This window comes from Equus asinus, chromosome 15 (genome assembly GCF_041296235.1).
Source record: "Equus asinus isolate D_3611 breed Donkey chromosome 15, EquAss-T2T_v2, whole genome shotgun sequence".
Lineage (NCBI taxonomy): Eukaryota > Metazoa > Chordata > Mammalia > Perissodactyla > Equidae > Equus > Equus asinus.
Genome location: NC_091804.1, coordinates 19617152 through 19631336, shown reverse-complemented (window position 1 = coordinate 19631336; position 14185 = coordinate 19617152). Strand labels below are relative to the sequence as shown.

Here is a 14185-nt window from a genome sequence, read left to right as displayed (position 1 = left end):
TTGCAAAGACAGAGAGAAATCTCACCCTTTTAAATAGCCAAGCATATACAATCCCTTATGTCCATGGTCTCAAGATGAACAATAACTGTCCTCATGTGAGAGGATTTGACAGCACCATTTGCTATATATTCTTTCATAATTCATCCTAAATTCACCTGGTAATTGGGGTGGCCACTTGTATTAACTAATCGCCTTTATCCAAAGAAGAAAATAAAACTTCTTTTATCTTTATGGCAAGCAGATGATTACAGCTTGGCACAGTGCAACTAGGCTAAATTCCCCAAATGACAAGGAGATGAGGTGCTGTCTTCCTTGATGTTTACATTTCAAAGAGATGGCTCCCAGGCCCTGAAGAAAAATGTTCCTGGATTGTAGAGCTGACAAAAATTTACATATCAAAGGAACAGTGGAAGGATTTATAAATACCGGTTTTCTTAATGAAATGCTCTAAGAAAAGGGAGAGGGGAAGAAAGATCTCTTTTGCTTTTGGCAAGAGGATAAATTCAGCCTGCCTACCTGTTTGCCTCTCTTCCTCCTTCCCTCTCTCCCCCTCCCCTTTCCCCTCTCCTACCTTCTTTCTTCCCTTGCTATCCCTCACTCCCTTTCCTTCCCTTCTCCCCCTGCTTCCCTCTCTATCCCTTCCACTGGTTGGTGCAAGAATGGATAGACCATGATCTGGCCTAAGTCTGGGCTTAGACCCGCTGGGAAGGCTGCCCTGAGAAGCCAACGCTGAGAAATTGGCCTTTGATTCAGACTTTCTATAAATACACAGAAATGTGTTGATGGGCCTGCAGAACAGTTGGGAGAGACTAGGCAGGTGCAAAGACTCCTGGGAGGTTAGTGGGTAAGAACTTCTCCAAGAGCCTGTTAGTGCCAGTGACAGTAAAGCCCCTTGTGAGGACTTCATTAGGGAAAAGACCTCTGTTAACAAAGGTGAAAGGCGTGAGACAGACTAGAAGAAAATACCTGCAGTGTATTTAACAAGTAATTATCATTCCAGAGTATATAAACCTCTTCCCTCCAGAAAAAAAGCTGTCAACCCAACAGAAAAAGTGGGCAAAGGATCTAAAGTAGTCATTCTCAGAGTAGGAAATAGAGAAAACAGGGAAATGCAAAATAAAATGAGAAACCAGTTTTTTAATCTACCAAACTAGATTAAATTTTGTGTTCCCTTTTTTCCTCTCTAACATTTAAAGAATCTACAACTCTATTTCTAATCTACTTGTGGTTTAATTAAGGAAATATTTAAATCTGTGCTTTTCCCTTAATGTCAAGAATATATCAGGTGAAATGACAACCCACAGAATGGTAGAAAATATTTGCAAATTATGTATCTGATAAGAGTTTAATGTTCAGGATACGTAAAGAACTTTTAATACTCAGCAATAAAAAGACAACCCAGTTAAGAAATGGGTAAAAGATTTAAACAGATGTATCTCCAAAGAAGATATATGAATGGCCAATAAGCACATGAAAAGAAGCTCAACATCATTTGAGAAATTGGAACCCTCATCCATTACTGGTAGGAATGTAAAATGGTGTGGCCACTTTGGAAAACAGTTTTACATTCCTCAAAAAGTTAAACATAGAGTTATCATATGGCCCAATATATACCCAAGAGAATTGAGAATGTATGCCTGTACAAAAACTTGTGCGTGTATGCTCATAGCAGCATTATTCATAATAGGCAGAAGTGGAAACAATCCACATATCTGTCAGCTGGGCACATGGATAAACAAAACGTGGTATATTATTACAGTGGAATACTATTTGGCAATGAAAAGGAATGAAGTACTGACATATTCTACAACATGGATGAACCTCAAAAACATGGCTATGTAAAAGCAGCCACATGCAAAGACTATATATTGTATGATACCACTTATATGAAATGTCCAGAAAAGGGTAAATATATAGTGACAGAAAATAAATTAGTAATTGCCTAGGGCTAGGGTGGAAATGAGGGATAATGGGCGTGAGATTTTCCAAAGTAGCTGCAGCATTTTTCATTCCTACTAGCAATGTAAAAAGGTTCAGATTTTTCCACATCCTCTCCAGCACTTGTGTCTGCCTGTCCTTTTGATTGTAGCTGTTCTAGTGTATGAGAAATTATATCTCATTGTAGTTTTGGTTTGCGTTTCCCTACTGACTAATAAAATTGAGCATCTAACTGGCCATTTGTATGTTTTCTTTGGAGAAATTACTATTCAAATTCTTTGCACATTTTTAAATTGCATTATTTGTCATCATCTTATTGACCTATAAGAGTTCTTTATGAATTCTAGATTCAAGTTCCTTTTTGGATATATGATTTGCAAATATTTTCTCCCATTCTGTGGGTTTCTTTTTACTTTCTTGATAGTATCTTTTGAAATACAAAAGTTTTAAATTTGGTAAATGTGATGTATCACTGTTTTCTTTTATCTCATGTGCTTTTGGTATTGTATCTAAAAAATCATTGACCCAAGATGACAAAGATTTACTCTGTGTTTTCCTTTTAGAATTTTGTAGACTTATGTCTTACATTTAGGTCCATGATCAATTTTGAGTTAATTTTTGTATATGGTCTGAGGTAGGGGTCGAAATTCATCTTTTTGCATGTGGATATCCACTTGTCCCTAACCATTTGAAAAGACTGTTTTTTTACCCTTGAATTTTCTTGGCACATTTGTTGAATATCAGTTGACGGTAAGTGTATGAACTTACTTCTGGGCTCTCATTTCTGTTTCATTGACCTATGTATTTTGTTCTTATGCCAGTATCACATTGTTTTGATTACTGTAGCTTTGTAGTAAGTTTTGAAATTGGGGAGTCTAAGTCCTCCAACTTTGTTCTTATTTTTCTCAATTGTCATGGCTATTCTGGGTTCTTTGCATTTCCATATGAATTTTAAGTTGAACTTATAAATTTCGACAACATCGACAAAAAGCCAGCTGATATTTGATGAGATTGCATTGAATCTATAGACCAATTTGGAGTGTATGCCAGATGGTAATATGCTATCTTAACAATATTAACCTTCCAATTTATAAACCTGGAACATGTTTCTATTTCTTTAGTTCTTGTCTTTCTTTCAGCAATGTTTTATAGTTTTCAATGTACATACCCTGCACTTGTTAAATTTACTATACAAAGTATTTTATTCTTCTTCATGGTATTATGAATGGAATTATCTTCATTTCTTTTTCTGATTGTTCATTGCTAGTGTGTACAAATACAGTTAATTTTTGTATGTTGATCTTGTATCATGCAACTTTACTGAACTCACTTAATATTTGTACCACTTTTTTAGTGAATTTCTTAGGATTTTCTACATACAAGATTATATTGTCTACTAAGAAAGCTAGTTTTGCTTTTCCCTTTCCAATCTGGGTACGTTTTTTCAAATTTATTTTTGGGGGCTAATTGGCCTGACTAGAAACCCCAGTACAATGTTGAATAAAAGTGGTGAGAGTGGACATCATTGTCTTCTTCTGATCTTAGGGGGAAGGAATTCAGTCTTTCTCCATTAAGTATGATGTTGGCTTTAGGTTTTTTATACATGCCCTTTATCAGGTTGAGAAATTTTCCTTCTATTCCTAGTTTCTTGAGGGTTTTTTTCATGATTGGGTGCTGGATTCTGTCAAATGTTTTTTCTGTATCTATTGTAATGATCGTGTGGTTTTTGTTCTTTAGTCTATTAATCTTATGTATTACATTAATTGATTTAAGGATGTTAAGCCAGCCTTGCATTCCTGGGATAAAGCCCACTTGCTCATGATGTATATTCCTTTTTAATGTGTTGGTAGATTCACTTTGCTAGTTGGAGATTTTGTGTCTATATTCATGAGGGATGTGGGTCTGTTTTATAGTTTTGTTTCTTGTGATAACTGTTTGGCTTTGGTATCAGGTTAGTGCTGGCTTCATAGAGTGAGCTGGGAAGTATTCTCTCCTCCTCTATTTACTGGAAGAGTTTCTGAAGGGTTGGCATTAGTTCTTCTTTAAGTGTTGATAGAATTCACCGGTGAAACCATCTAGGCCTGGGCTTTTCTTTGTGGAAGATTTTTTATTATTACTTCAGTCTGTTTACTTATAGGTCTATTCAGATTTTCTAATTTTGCTTGAGTCAGTTTTGGTAATCTGTATTTTTCTGGGAATTTTTCTGTTTCATCTAAGTAATCAAATTTGTTGGCATAGTATTTTCTTACAGATAGTTTTTTAGCCATATGTCTTCTCCTGTTTAACCTATTGAGAGTTTTTTGTTTTGTGTCTATTTTGTTCTATCCTTTTTCATTTTGCAAGGTCTCTAAATATCATGAGGTTTTTTTCAGAGCTTGCTTTCTTATTTCACGGATACAATATTTTCTCAAGCCTGTTTGAATATAGCAAAATTACTATTTTTCATTCTCTGAAGTTTCTTGTATTAACCCTTCCTTCAGGGTTAGTTGTTCAGCATGTTTATCCAGGCGATGCTTTTAGGTTGATGATTTTCTTATACTGGTGACTTCGAGGTTGATTTTGTATATAACTGAGTGTCTAGATTTGTTAGTATTGGCCAGTATTAGGTATACTGAGCTGTTGTGAAGGTGTGATGTGATGTCCTAAAGGTGAGGCTGGCTAGGCAGCCACAGGGTGCTCTGGCTTTGGTCTGCCCTGACTGCTGTTGAGTGGTCTGTGTTCCTCCTTCATTAGAGGAAGGAAGGAGCAATGGACCAGGTGCCTGGATGCGTTTGGCATATTCACGGTTGTGCCAGGTGCCTCCCCTGTGGGGTGTTATGGCAACTGAAGATAGCTGGGGCATTGCCTTGATTTTTCTTTCTGACCCAAGCCTCCAATCCCCCACCCACTCCACAGAACCGTCCGTTCCTGCTGCAGCCCCTGGACAGATGCCTCAACCAGCCATTAAGCAGGCACAGAGCAGGTCGTGAGTCACTTCCTGCTGCCCACCACTCTCCTGAGGCCTGCTCTGGCTCCTTGCCTCTGCTGGGTTTTTCAGGTGGCAATTGGTAAAGTGCTTATAATCACTTTGGCAGTCCCCTCCTTCTCCCCTACCTTAGGATACAGATGTCTCAACTCCCCTTTTTCTGTCATATTGACCCTATCTGCTTTATAATTTCTAGAATCCTCAGTCCTTCAGGAGTATCTCTCAATACTTCTTATAGCATCTTTTCCTCTTATCTCACACTCCTATTTACTTATCCTTGTTTTTACATTTTTTCTGTAATTTCAGTGGGATTTTGAAGGAGAAGAGAGAGAAGCGTTTGTTCAATCTTTTTATCTTGAACCAGAATACAGATATTTTTGTAAATGATTTCAGGTGCTACATTTTTTGTGTGTTGTGCTTTGCACTTTTACTGTATATACAGTTGCTCATCTTCACAGGAACAACATTGTAAGTAATTTTGGTGCAGTCACAACTGATGTAGTCATTTTTAAGTTTTCAACTGCCGTCTATACAGAACAACTCAGATGCCTATGGGGATGGGGTAGAAAACAGGTGGGTAAACAGAACAGGTGCAAGGCTATGGAATGCTGCTGAGGTGGTGAAAAACTACAACACATTGATTGACCAAGATAAATCTGCAAAAGCTGCTGAAAGAGTATATCTTAAATGTTTTTAACATAAAAAAGAAATGGTGATTGTCTGACATGATGCAGGTGTTAGAACTAACAGCTACAGTGGTAATCATTTTGCAGTATATAAGTGTATCAAATCAACACATTGTATACCTTAGACTTATGCACTATTATATGTCAGTTATATCTCAATAAAGCTGGGGGGCAAAAGCTCTGCAGAGTCAGAGATTCTGCTTACAGAGTGGTACAGGTTGTGGACTATGTGAATGGCTCCACATGGAGTCTGCAGTGCACAGCCTGCACAGCTGTCCTGAGAAGTCTAGAGAGGTCCAGACTTCATATGCCTTTCTAATTGTAAAGTCCTGTGTGCATCAGGAATCTTAGGAATTCCACTTATGGAAATGTTTATATATAAATAAAGATATTTAGTTTTCAATTTTTCCTTTTTAGAAAAATAACTATCAGAATGTAAGGAAATGGGTAAATAACTATTATGATTCATAGAAATCATTCTTCCATTTAAAGTTTTGTTTATGATAGATGAAATAACGTAGTAAAATAATTGTCATCTCAATAAAAAAATCATAATTGAATATTAATATGAACACAATTGTATAAAACTGTATAGAAAAAATAATGGAAGGAAAAATTCCAAATGTGAACAGTGATCTCTGGATGGTGGAATTGTATATGATTTCCCCCACTTCCGTATATTTTTCAAATATTCTCTCATGAGCTTATATTGTTTCTACAGTGAATAACAACAAAAAGTATCTTTTTAATAGCTATGGGCTTTCACCGTGCTGTGATATATTTCTGATTTTCCTGGACTAGCTCTTTTTTGATGTTTTGATCTTATTTCTCAAACTAGTTTTCAGTGGCCAGTTTTGATGGTTTCGTATTTAGAGGCAATAAGGAACTTAAACAGATAATTGCAAATAAGTCCTGTCCTACTTCCTCCACCCAGTTCTGCAATGGGACGGCCCCTTAAAATTCTTTTTCTTTCAGCTTGCCAGTGCAACGGCCACAGCAGATGCGTTAATCAGAGTATCTGTGAGAAGTGTGAGAACCTGACCACAGGCAAGCACTGCGAGACCTGCATATCTGGCTTCTATGGTGATCCCACCAATGGGGGAAAGTGTCAGCGTAAGTCAAATCCATCAAGGTGACCGACTGCAAACCAAGTGGAACACAATGCTTCTATTCAACTTGAATATCTAGGAGGAAAAAGTCACTTGATTTTGGAAAAAAAGTCACAGCATTTCTTAAGTCATACTTGTCAAGACCTCAACTGAGCCTGGGAGAGAGTGAGCAGAGCTGCCAAGTGTCAGAGTAGCAGGTTAAAGCAACAAGCCAAAAATGAAAGAGTTAAGCCTTTACTCACTTCCTGTAATAGTATGAGCAAGAAACGTGAACTGGAGAAAGTGCCGACTCCCCTTGTTCCAGTTCCCCCCCTGAAATAGCGCACTGGTTGAGCGTCAGGAGGATCAGCACGGACATGGTGCGGCTCACTGTTGAGAGAGCCTGAGCAAAAGTCTCCAGCAAAAGCCTTTTATGAACCCTGGGGTGGGGAGGGAGGGAGGGGGAAGGGCTAGGAGTGGAAAAGTACTGGGGACTGAGTCAGAGTGGGGACAGTGTCTTCAAGGCTTCTTCCCACCCCCATAAGGAGTCTCAGCAGAAGTGCCTGAAGATGACCTCAGCCCAAGGCCTCAGATAAAGAGACCTAGGAATGAAGGTGCCCGAGCTGGGAATGCAGATATGTGAAGGAGGTGGCCGACCAGGGGTCCTGAGACCTTGACTCGGCTCCCCTCAGAGACGGCCTGGCGCTGGCTGCGCACCCAGGCTGGTGGGGGAGGGCAGCTCTCCTTGTGAGGCCTGCCAGGGAAAGCCTTTATAATTGCCTGTGGTTGGAAAAAAAATCACACGTAGATTTTTAATCAGGCGCTGGACTCCTCAGTACTCCTGGTATATTTTAAAGTGTAAATAGTCCCGTGTCTCCCAATACATATCAAATAGATTCCTGCAAGCAATAGGACATTTTATTGTTAGAATATTAATTATATATTTTTTAAATGACAGGTGATACCAATGAACTGTTTTTTGGTTTGTTATAGTTTCCAGTGGAAAGACCTTTCAGGTTCTGAGTAGGAAAATAAATAGGAAAGGAAAATCTCTACTTACTCCTCAAATCCTACCTCCAAACTTGTTAGCAGGGCCCTCAGAGCAGCCAGGAGAAAGCTAGTGTTCTAGTGGTAAATCCCTTCACCTCTCTGGGGTTCAGTTTCCTCATCTGTAAAATGGGGATGAAAGGAGGATTGTTGAAAGTGGTGAGAGCAGTGCATGACATGTAGTCAGCACTCAGTAGTGCTGACTATGGTAGATATGAGTATTACTCTTCTAATGTTATTTCTCACCACTCTTAAATAAAATGTCTTGCTCAGATTAAAAGGTATTCAGTAAAAATATTTTTCCCACTCCTTGTGAATGATCTTCATCCATTAGACAGTAATCAGAGTACCTGACGTTATTGAGTGATAAACGTGTAGAAGGCATTGTGCTGGCAGCCATCCTAGATATAAGTGCTTTATTATCCCCAAGATCAAGTAACCTGCCGAAGGTCTCACTGCGAGATGTGGCCATGCTGGGAACCACATCCAGGATGTGTGACTTTAACTACTGGACCTGCTTGTGCCTCCAGGTGTCACCATCCCCATATCTACAGCTAAGGATAATAGCCATGATTTTTTTAATGCTTCCTTTGTTTCATTCATGTATTATCTCATTTAATCCTCACAACAACCCTGTGGGATGGGACTGTTATTATCTCCATCGTATAAATGAGGAAACTGAGACTTGGGACGGTTAAATAACATGCCAGCAGTTACAGAGGAGCTAAGTGGAGGGGACTGAATTCAAACCCAGGCAAACTGACTTGAGGCCTTTGTCTTTCGCTAGTACGCTTCACCCCCTCTCCGCAGACAGCAGAGCCAGGAGTTGAACACTCATGTTTCTGACTCCAGCATCCATTCTCTTCATCACTGCAGTGTTCTATTTTACGGGTTTCTTTGGGTAATTTTTTTTTTCCTCAAGATTTATTTTAAAAGTACGCCTGTCTCCAGCCTAATGCCTTTAATTTATTCAGGATAAATTATTCTGAAAAACAGGGTGTAAAGTAAGAAGGTATTGAGCAAAAAGACTCATTTATTTCAACTGAAGTATAAAATTTGTCATAGTTCACACTTATCTGTTGGAAAAAATGGTGATGTGTTGATGGCTGGAGGAGGGAGATGACAAGTGTTTTCTATGAAGGCTAAGAAGGCAAGGCAAGGGTGGTGAGTCCCCAAGGGCCTCTGGAACACTGGCCTGCCATTGGAATCCCACCCCAGGTCTGAGCCCTGGTGTGATTTGAAACGCGGCCATTGTGGAGAAGGCACCTCAGCTGAGATGGAGCACAACCAGACCAACCCTCCCCTCAGGGGCAGTCATTGCTCAGGGTGTCTCCATTGGACCAGGGACTGTGTCTCTGTCCCCACACCCAGCGCCTGGCGCACTGGAGGTGCTTCATGAATATTTATTGAATGAATGCAAGAATCATAGTAGTGAAAAACTGAGTGTATTGAAAAGATCAAAATAGTGATTGCTTCAGATGGCAATGGAAACTGGCATACTCTCTCCTCAGGTCCTGTGACTTTGGCTCCTTTAATGTTACCTTTATATTATTTGAGATAAATCATTAGCTAAAAAACATGAATCTTTGCCATTAAGTGCTTTTATTTTAATCTGTCTTTCCTATCAAATCCAGTTTGGATAAAATTATTTGTTTTAGGAAAAATCTCTGATAGTAGTAATCTTTTAAGCAGTTGTGACTTCCATTCCTTTTCTGTCTCCCCAGCATGCAAGTGCAATGGGCACGCATCACTGTGCAATACCAATACGGGCAAGTGCTTCTGCACCACCAAGGGCGTCAAGGGGGACGAGTGCCAGCTGTGAGTACCACACTCCCAGGACCCTTGCTGCAGGCCACGCCTGGGTTTAGTGGGTCACGCCAGGTCAGCTGGGTCTGTACCACCAGGGAGAGCCGAGGGACCATGAAGCTACTGAACCCTGAGAACTACCCTCTTCCCTTTGCCTTGTTGCCATGGGCTCTAGGGGGTCCCAAGTGATGAATTTGGAATTTTGCCTTGTCTACTTCAGACAGGTCTAATTTGGTCACCCTCCTTACTGAGCAGCTCGTCAGTTTAGCAGCAATTCCTTAATGGCTCTTTTATTCACACTTTTATGTTTGAATGACACTGACATTTCCTGGGTTGCTGACTTGGATTAGTCTTTTAATTTTAGCAACTACTCGATTTTTGTCGCGTCAGGAAATTGCACCCTTTCCCAAAAAGGTAGAATTGGAAGAGCTAGTATTCTAGGACAGTATTTTATTTGACATTTGGTTGTCTGATAGTGGAGATGATCGATCCTCTGGCTTTTAACACATCCTTCCCTGCTCTAGCATTTTCCGTGGTGAAGTGTGTTAGACATCTTCCAGGGAAGAGTCTGGGATGCCCATCCATGAGGATGCACACAACATCAGGCAGACTTGGGATTTCAGTCCTGGCTGTGCCTCCACTCAGCAGGGTGCTCTTGAGACATATCACTTAACTATGCTGAGCCTCAGTTTCCCCATCTGTCAACAGTGAGACTGGTGATAATTGTTTTTAGTGTCCTGGTGAATTGAAACAAGAGAGGTTGTTCCCCAACTAATATATACATGTCTACCTCACCAGAAAACCTCATGAGGTTTACTCATTCTCTCAAGAAGAGACTTAAGGAAAAATTGTTAGTAGTATCAAAACATTGAGCAGATACAAGCAGATTCATCATTGGTAAATTTTGTTTTTCTTAAACAGCGCTAGTAATAATGTCACCAGTGATTGAGACATCCATGGTAGTGTTCAGGAGGTAATTTATAGTTTACATGAGTGTTTAGGTTTACTGGTTTCATGCTGCCTTAAAGCCAATATGTGAAGAAATGTCTAATCAAAGATTAAATTTAACTTTTGGATCCAGGTTCCTTTAAACAGAAAAATGTAATAGAGCCAAATTAGTCACTCCTGCCCTCAGTTAGGGTATACAAGAAAGAAATGAGGTGTAGGCCCAGTGAAAGACTCTCTCTATGAGATTTTAGATATAAGCCAGTGGTAAGAATCACCCTAGATAAAGGACACAATATCCCTGTATTATTTATCTGGGAAAAGTGCTCAACCCAGGCTTTCTCCTCCTTTCCTCATAGTTCATAGCTATTGTGTCTGCCAAAATGGCTTTGTGAAGTAGGAGACTGGGTTTTGCTGATGGTCGTAGATGGTATCTATGGGGAAATTAATAATTCTTTTTGACTAGAACTTATTTTTTTCCTCCAGACTGATGAACTGTGTTCAAGGGTTTGGGAAAAAAAAACCAAAAACATGATTCTCTGTTTTTAGCCTTCTGTCAGTTGTGTTTAAACAGGATCAGTTTATCCAGGGAGAACAGGAAAGAAGTGAGAAATGAATATTTGAAAAATGTTTCAACTGCACTTCTAGAAGAATATTTAGTCCACACAAAAGTGAAAATGTGTTTTTCATGATAATAAATAGGATCTAGATTTCTTATACTTGGATTTGTCTAATGTATTTTGGCAAATTTTCATCAGTTGTTGGTGTGTACTGCTGGGCAGTCAGCATTGGAAGTGAATGCAAACTCTCGTTAGTCTGTCTGATCTGAGTAACAGTGAAGAATGTAGTTATACTGACTCAGAACTGTTTGTAGTTTATATCAAAGGATCTGCTTGATTTAAAAATGAATGTGGATTCTGTTTGAGCTAGCAATAGAAAATAATCATTTTCTTCCTCCCTAGATGTGAAGTAGAAAATCGATACCAGGGAAACCCTCTCAAAGGAACGTGTTATTGTAAGTGTTCTTGCAATTCTTATTTGTCTAGAAGCAAAGTAGTTCAGTAAAATTTCTTTAACGTGGTTTGAGAATCGTAAGTGCTGTAGGAATATAACAACTACCCATGGACGTGTCTCCTAATTTGATGGTTTACTTTCTATTAAGGTTACTACTTATTTGAACGCTATTTTAAGCTGTTTTCATTGTGGTTGTGGTTTATGTTACTTTGTCTCTGGCAGATATCAGGGGAGAGTCCAGAGATACACATCTCTGGCTTTCCTTATTTATGTTCCTTTGAAAACTTATTTCATTTGCCATTACCTGATTGAGATCACCATATTTCATATTTTAGGATATAGATCAAAAACAGAATTCTTGAAATAGCATTTGTTATCATTCTCTCTGAAACTGATGTGTGTTAACCACATCATTAGGAACTACTGTGTGGAATAAAATATCTAATGATTAACTTAAAGTGAAAGGTAAATCTGGCAAGGTAATCAGGTCCTTGTGGGTAAATGCATTTCTTCCTGTAGGAAAATACACATAGTAGGCTAGATTATGGAACCAGAGAAAAATAAATTAATGTTTTGGCATATGCACTATAATTACATACCTGCTTTCCCAAGTTGAATGGCATCCCTTCAAAATTCATGTCCACCTGGAACCTGTAAATGTCATATAAATAACTGCTAGAAGAAAACAGGAGAAAAACTTCATGAACGTTGGGTAGGGGACAGTTCTTAGATATGATTCCTAAAGCACAATTCATAAAAGAAAAGTTGATGATGGAACTTTATCAGAATTTAAAACTTGCATTTTAAAAAACTCCATTGGGAAAATAAAAAACAAGCCACAGACTAGAGGAAATGTTTGCAAATGATCTATTTGATAAAGAGCCGATATCCAGAATATACACAGAACTCCTATAGCTGAATAAGGAGACAATTCCAGTTAAAAACAGGCAAAGATCTGAATAAACATTTCAGCAAAGAAGGTATAGGAATGACCAGTAAGCACATTAAAAAATCCTTCACATCATTAGACCTTTGGGATATGTGTATTAAACACAGTGAGATACACCCCTAGATGACTAGACCCAAAAGCCAATACTGTGTCCTAATAGAAGACAATGGATTCTCACATCTGCTTCTACGTTCCATCTGTTGCAATATGTCTCTTTAGTTAAAGTAGATGGAAAAAACCCTGACCTCACTAGACATACTGCTGGAAAAGAGTGGTGTATTTTGATAAGCTTTTCAGATAATAATGGATATTATCCTTTGATACCATGCCAAAACTGGACAACTAGTCGTTTCTTAAAGATTAGTTACAATGTGGAACCTGAAACCACATCAATGAATTTTGTATAATCTGGTACATTAAAATCTATTTATCTTTTTTTTTTCAGTTGTTTCATTGAGGTCATAATGGTTTATAACATTGTGTAATTTCAGGTGTACAATTTTATCGATCAATTTCTGTATAGACTGCATCATGTTTGCCACCAACAGTCTAATTTTTATCCGTCACCATACATATGTGCCCCTTCACCCTTTTCGCCCACCCCCCAAATCGCTTCCCCTTTGGTAACCACTAATCTATTCTCTGTATCCCTGTTTGTTTATCTTCCACATGTGACTGAAATCATGCAGTGTTTATCTTTCTCTGTCTGACGTATTTTTGATTAACGTAATATCCTCAAGGTCCATCCATGTTGTTGCAAATGAGATGGTTTTGTCTTTTCTTAATGGCTGAGTAGTGTTCCATTGTATGTATATACCACATCTTCTTTATCCATTCATCAGTTGAAGGGTACTTGGGTTGCTTCCATGTCTTGGCTATTGTGAGTAATGCTGCAGTGAACAGAGGGGTTCAAAATTTCTTTGAACTGTTGTTTTCAAGTTCTTTGGATAAATACCCAGTAGTGGGATAGCTGGATCGTATGTTATTTCTATTTTTAGTTTTTTGAGAGATGTCCCTACTGTTTTCCATAGTGGCTGCACCAGTTTGCATTCCCACCAGCAGTGTATGAGGGTTCCCTTTTCTCTCCATCCTCTCCAACATTTGTTATTTTTTGTCTTGTTAATTATAGCCATTCTGACAGGTGTAAGGTGATATCTCATTGTAGCTTTGACTCTCATTCCCCTAATAATTAGTGATATTGAACATCTTTTCATGTACCTGTTGGCCTTGGTATATCTTCTTTGGAAAAATGTCTGTTAATATCCTCTGCCCATTTTTTGATCAGAGTGTTTGTTTTTGTTGTTGTTGAGTTGTATGAGTTCTTTATATATTTTGGAAGTTAACACCCTGTGGGATATATGGTTTGCAAATATTTTCTCCCAGTTGATGTGTTGTCTTTTTGTTTTGTTCTTGGTTTCCTTTGCCTTGCAGAAGCTTTTTAGTCTGATGTAGTCCCATTTGTTTATTTTTTCTTTTGTTTCCCTTCCCCGAGTAGACATGGTATTCGAAAAGATGCTGCTGAGACTGATGTCAAAGAGCGTACTGCCTATATTTTCGTCTGGGAGTTTTATGGTTTTGGGTCTTACATTCAAGTTTTCAATCCATTTTGAGTTAATCTTTGTATATGGTGTAAGATAATGGTCTACTTTCATTCTTTTACATGTGGCTGTCCTGTTTTCCCAGCACCATTTATTGAAGAGACTTCCCTTTCTCCATTGTATGTTCTCAGCTCCTTTGTCAAAGATTA

General features: G+C 38.6%; 1 protein-coding gene across 7 annotated transcripts in view; it reads left to right on the top strand.

The window, feature by feature from the left end:
- ATRN (attractin) overlaps positions 1–14185 on the top strand; it is a 177323-nt gene that overhangs the window by 102849 nt on the left and 60289 nt on the right. For all 7 annotated transcript variants that reach the window (XM_044748857.2, XM_070485645.1, XM_070485642.1 and 4 more), the window contains exons 19-21: positions 6565–6702; positions 9449–9542; positions 11438–11490. In XM_044748857.2, the coding sequence (XP_044604792.2) occupies positions 6565–6702; positions 9449–9542; positions 11438–11490 (285 nt within the window). The remainder of the gene's footprint in view (positions 1–6564; positions 6703–9448; positions 9543–11437; positions 11491–14185) is intronic.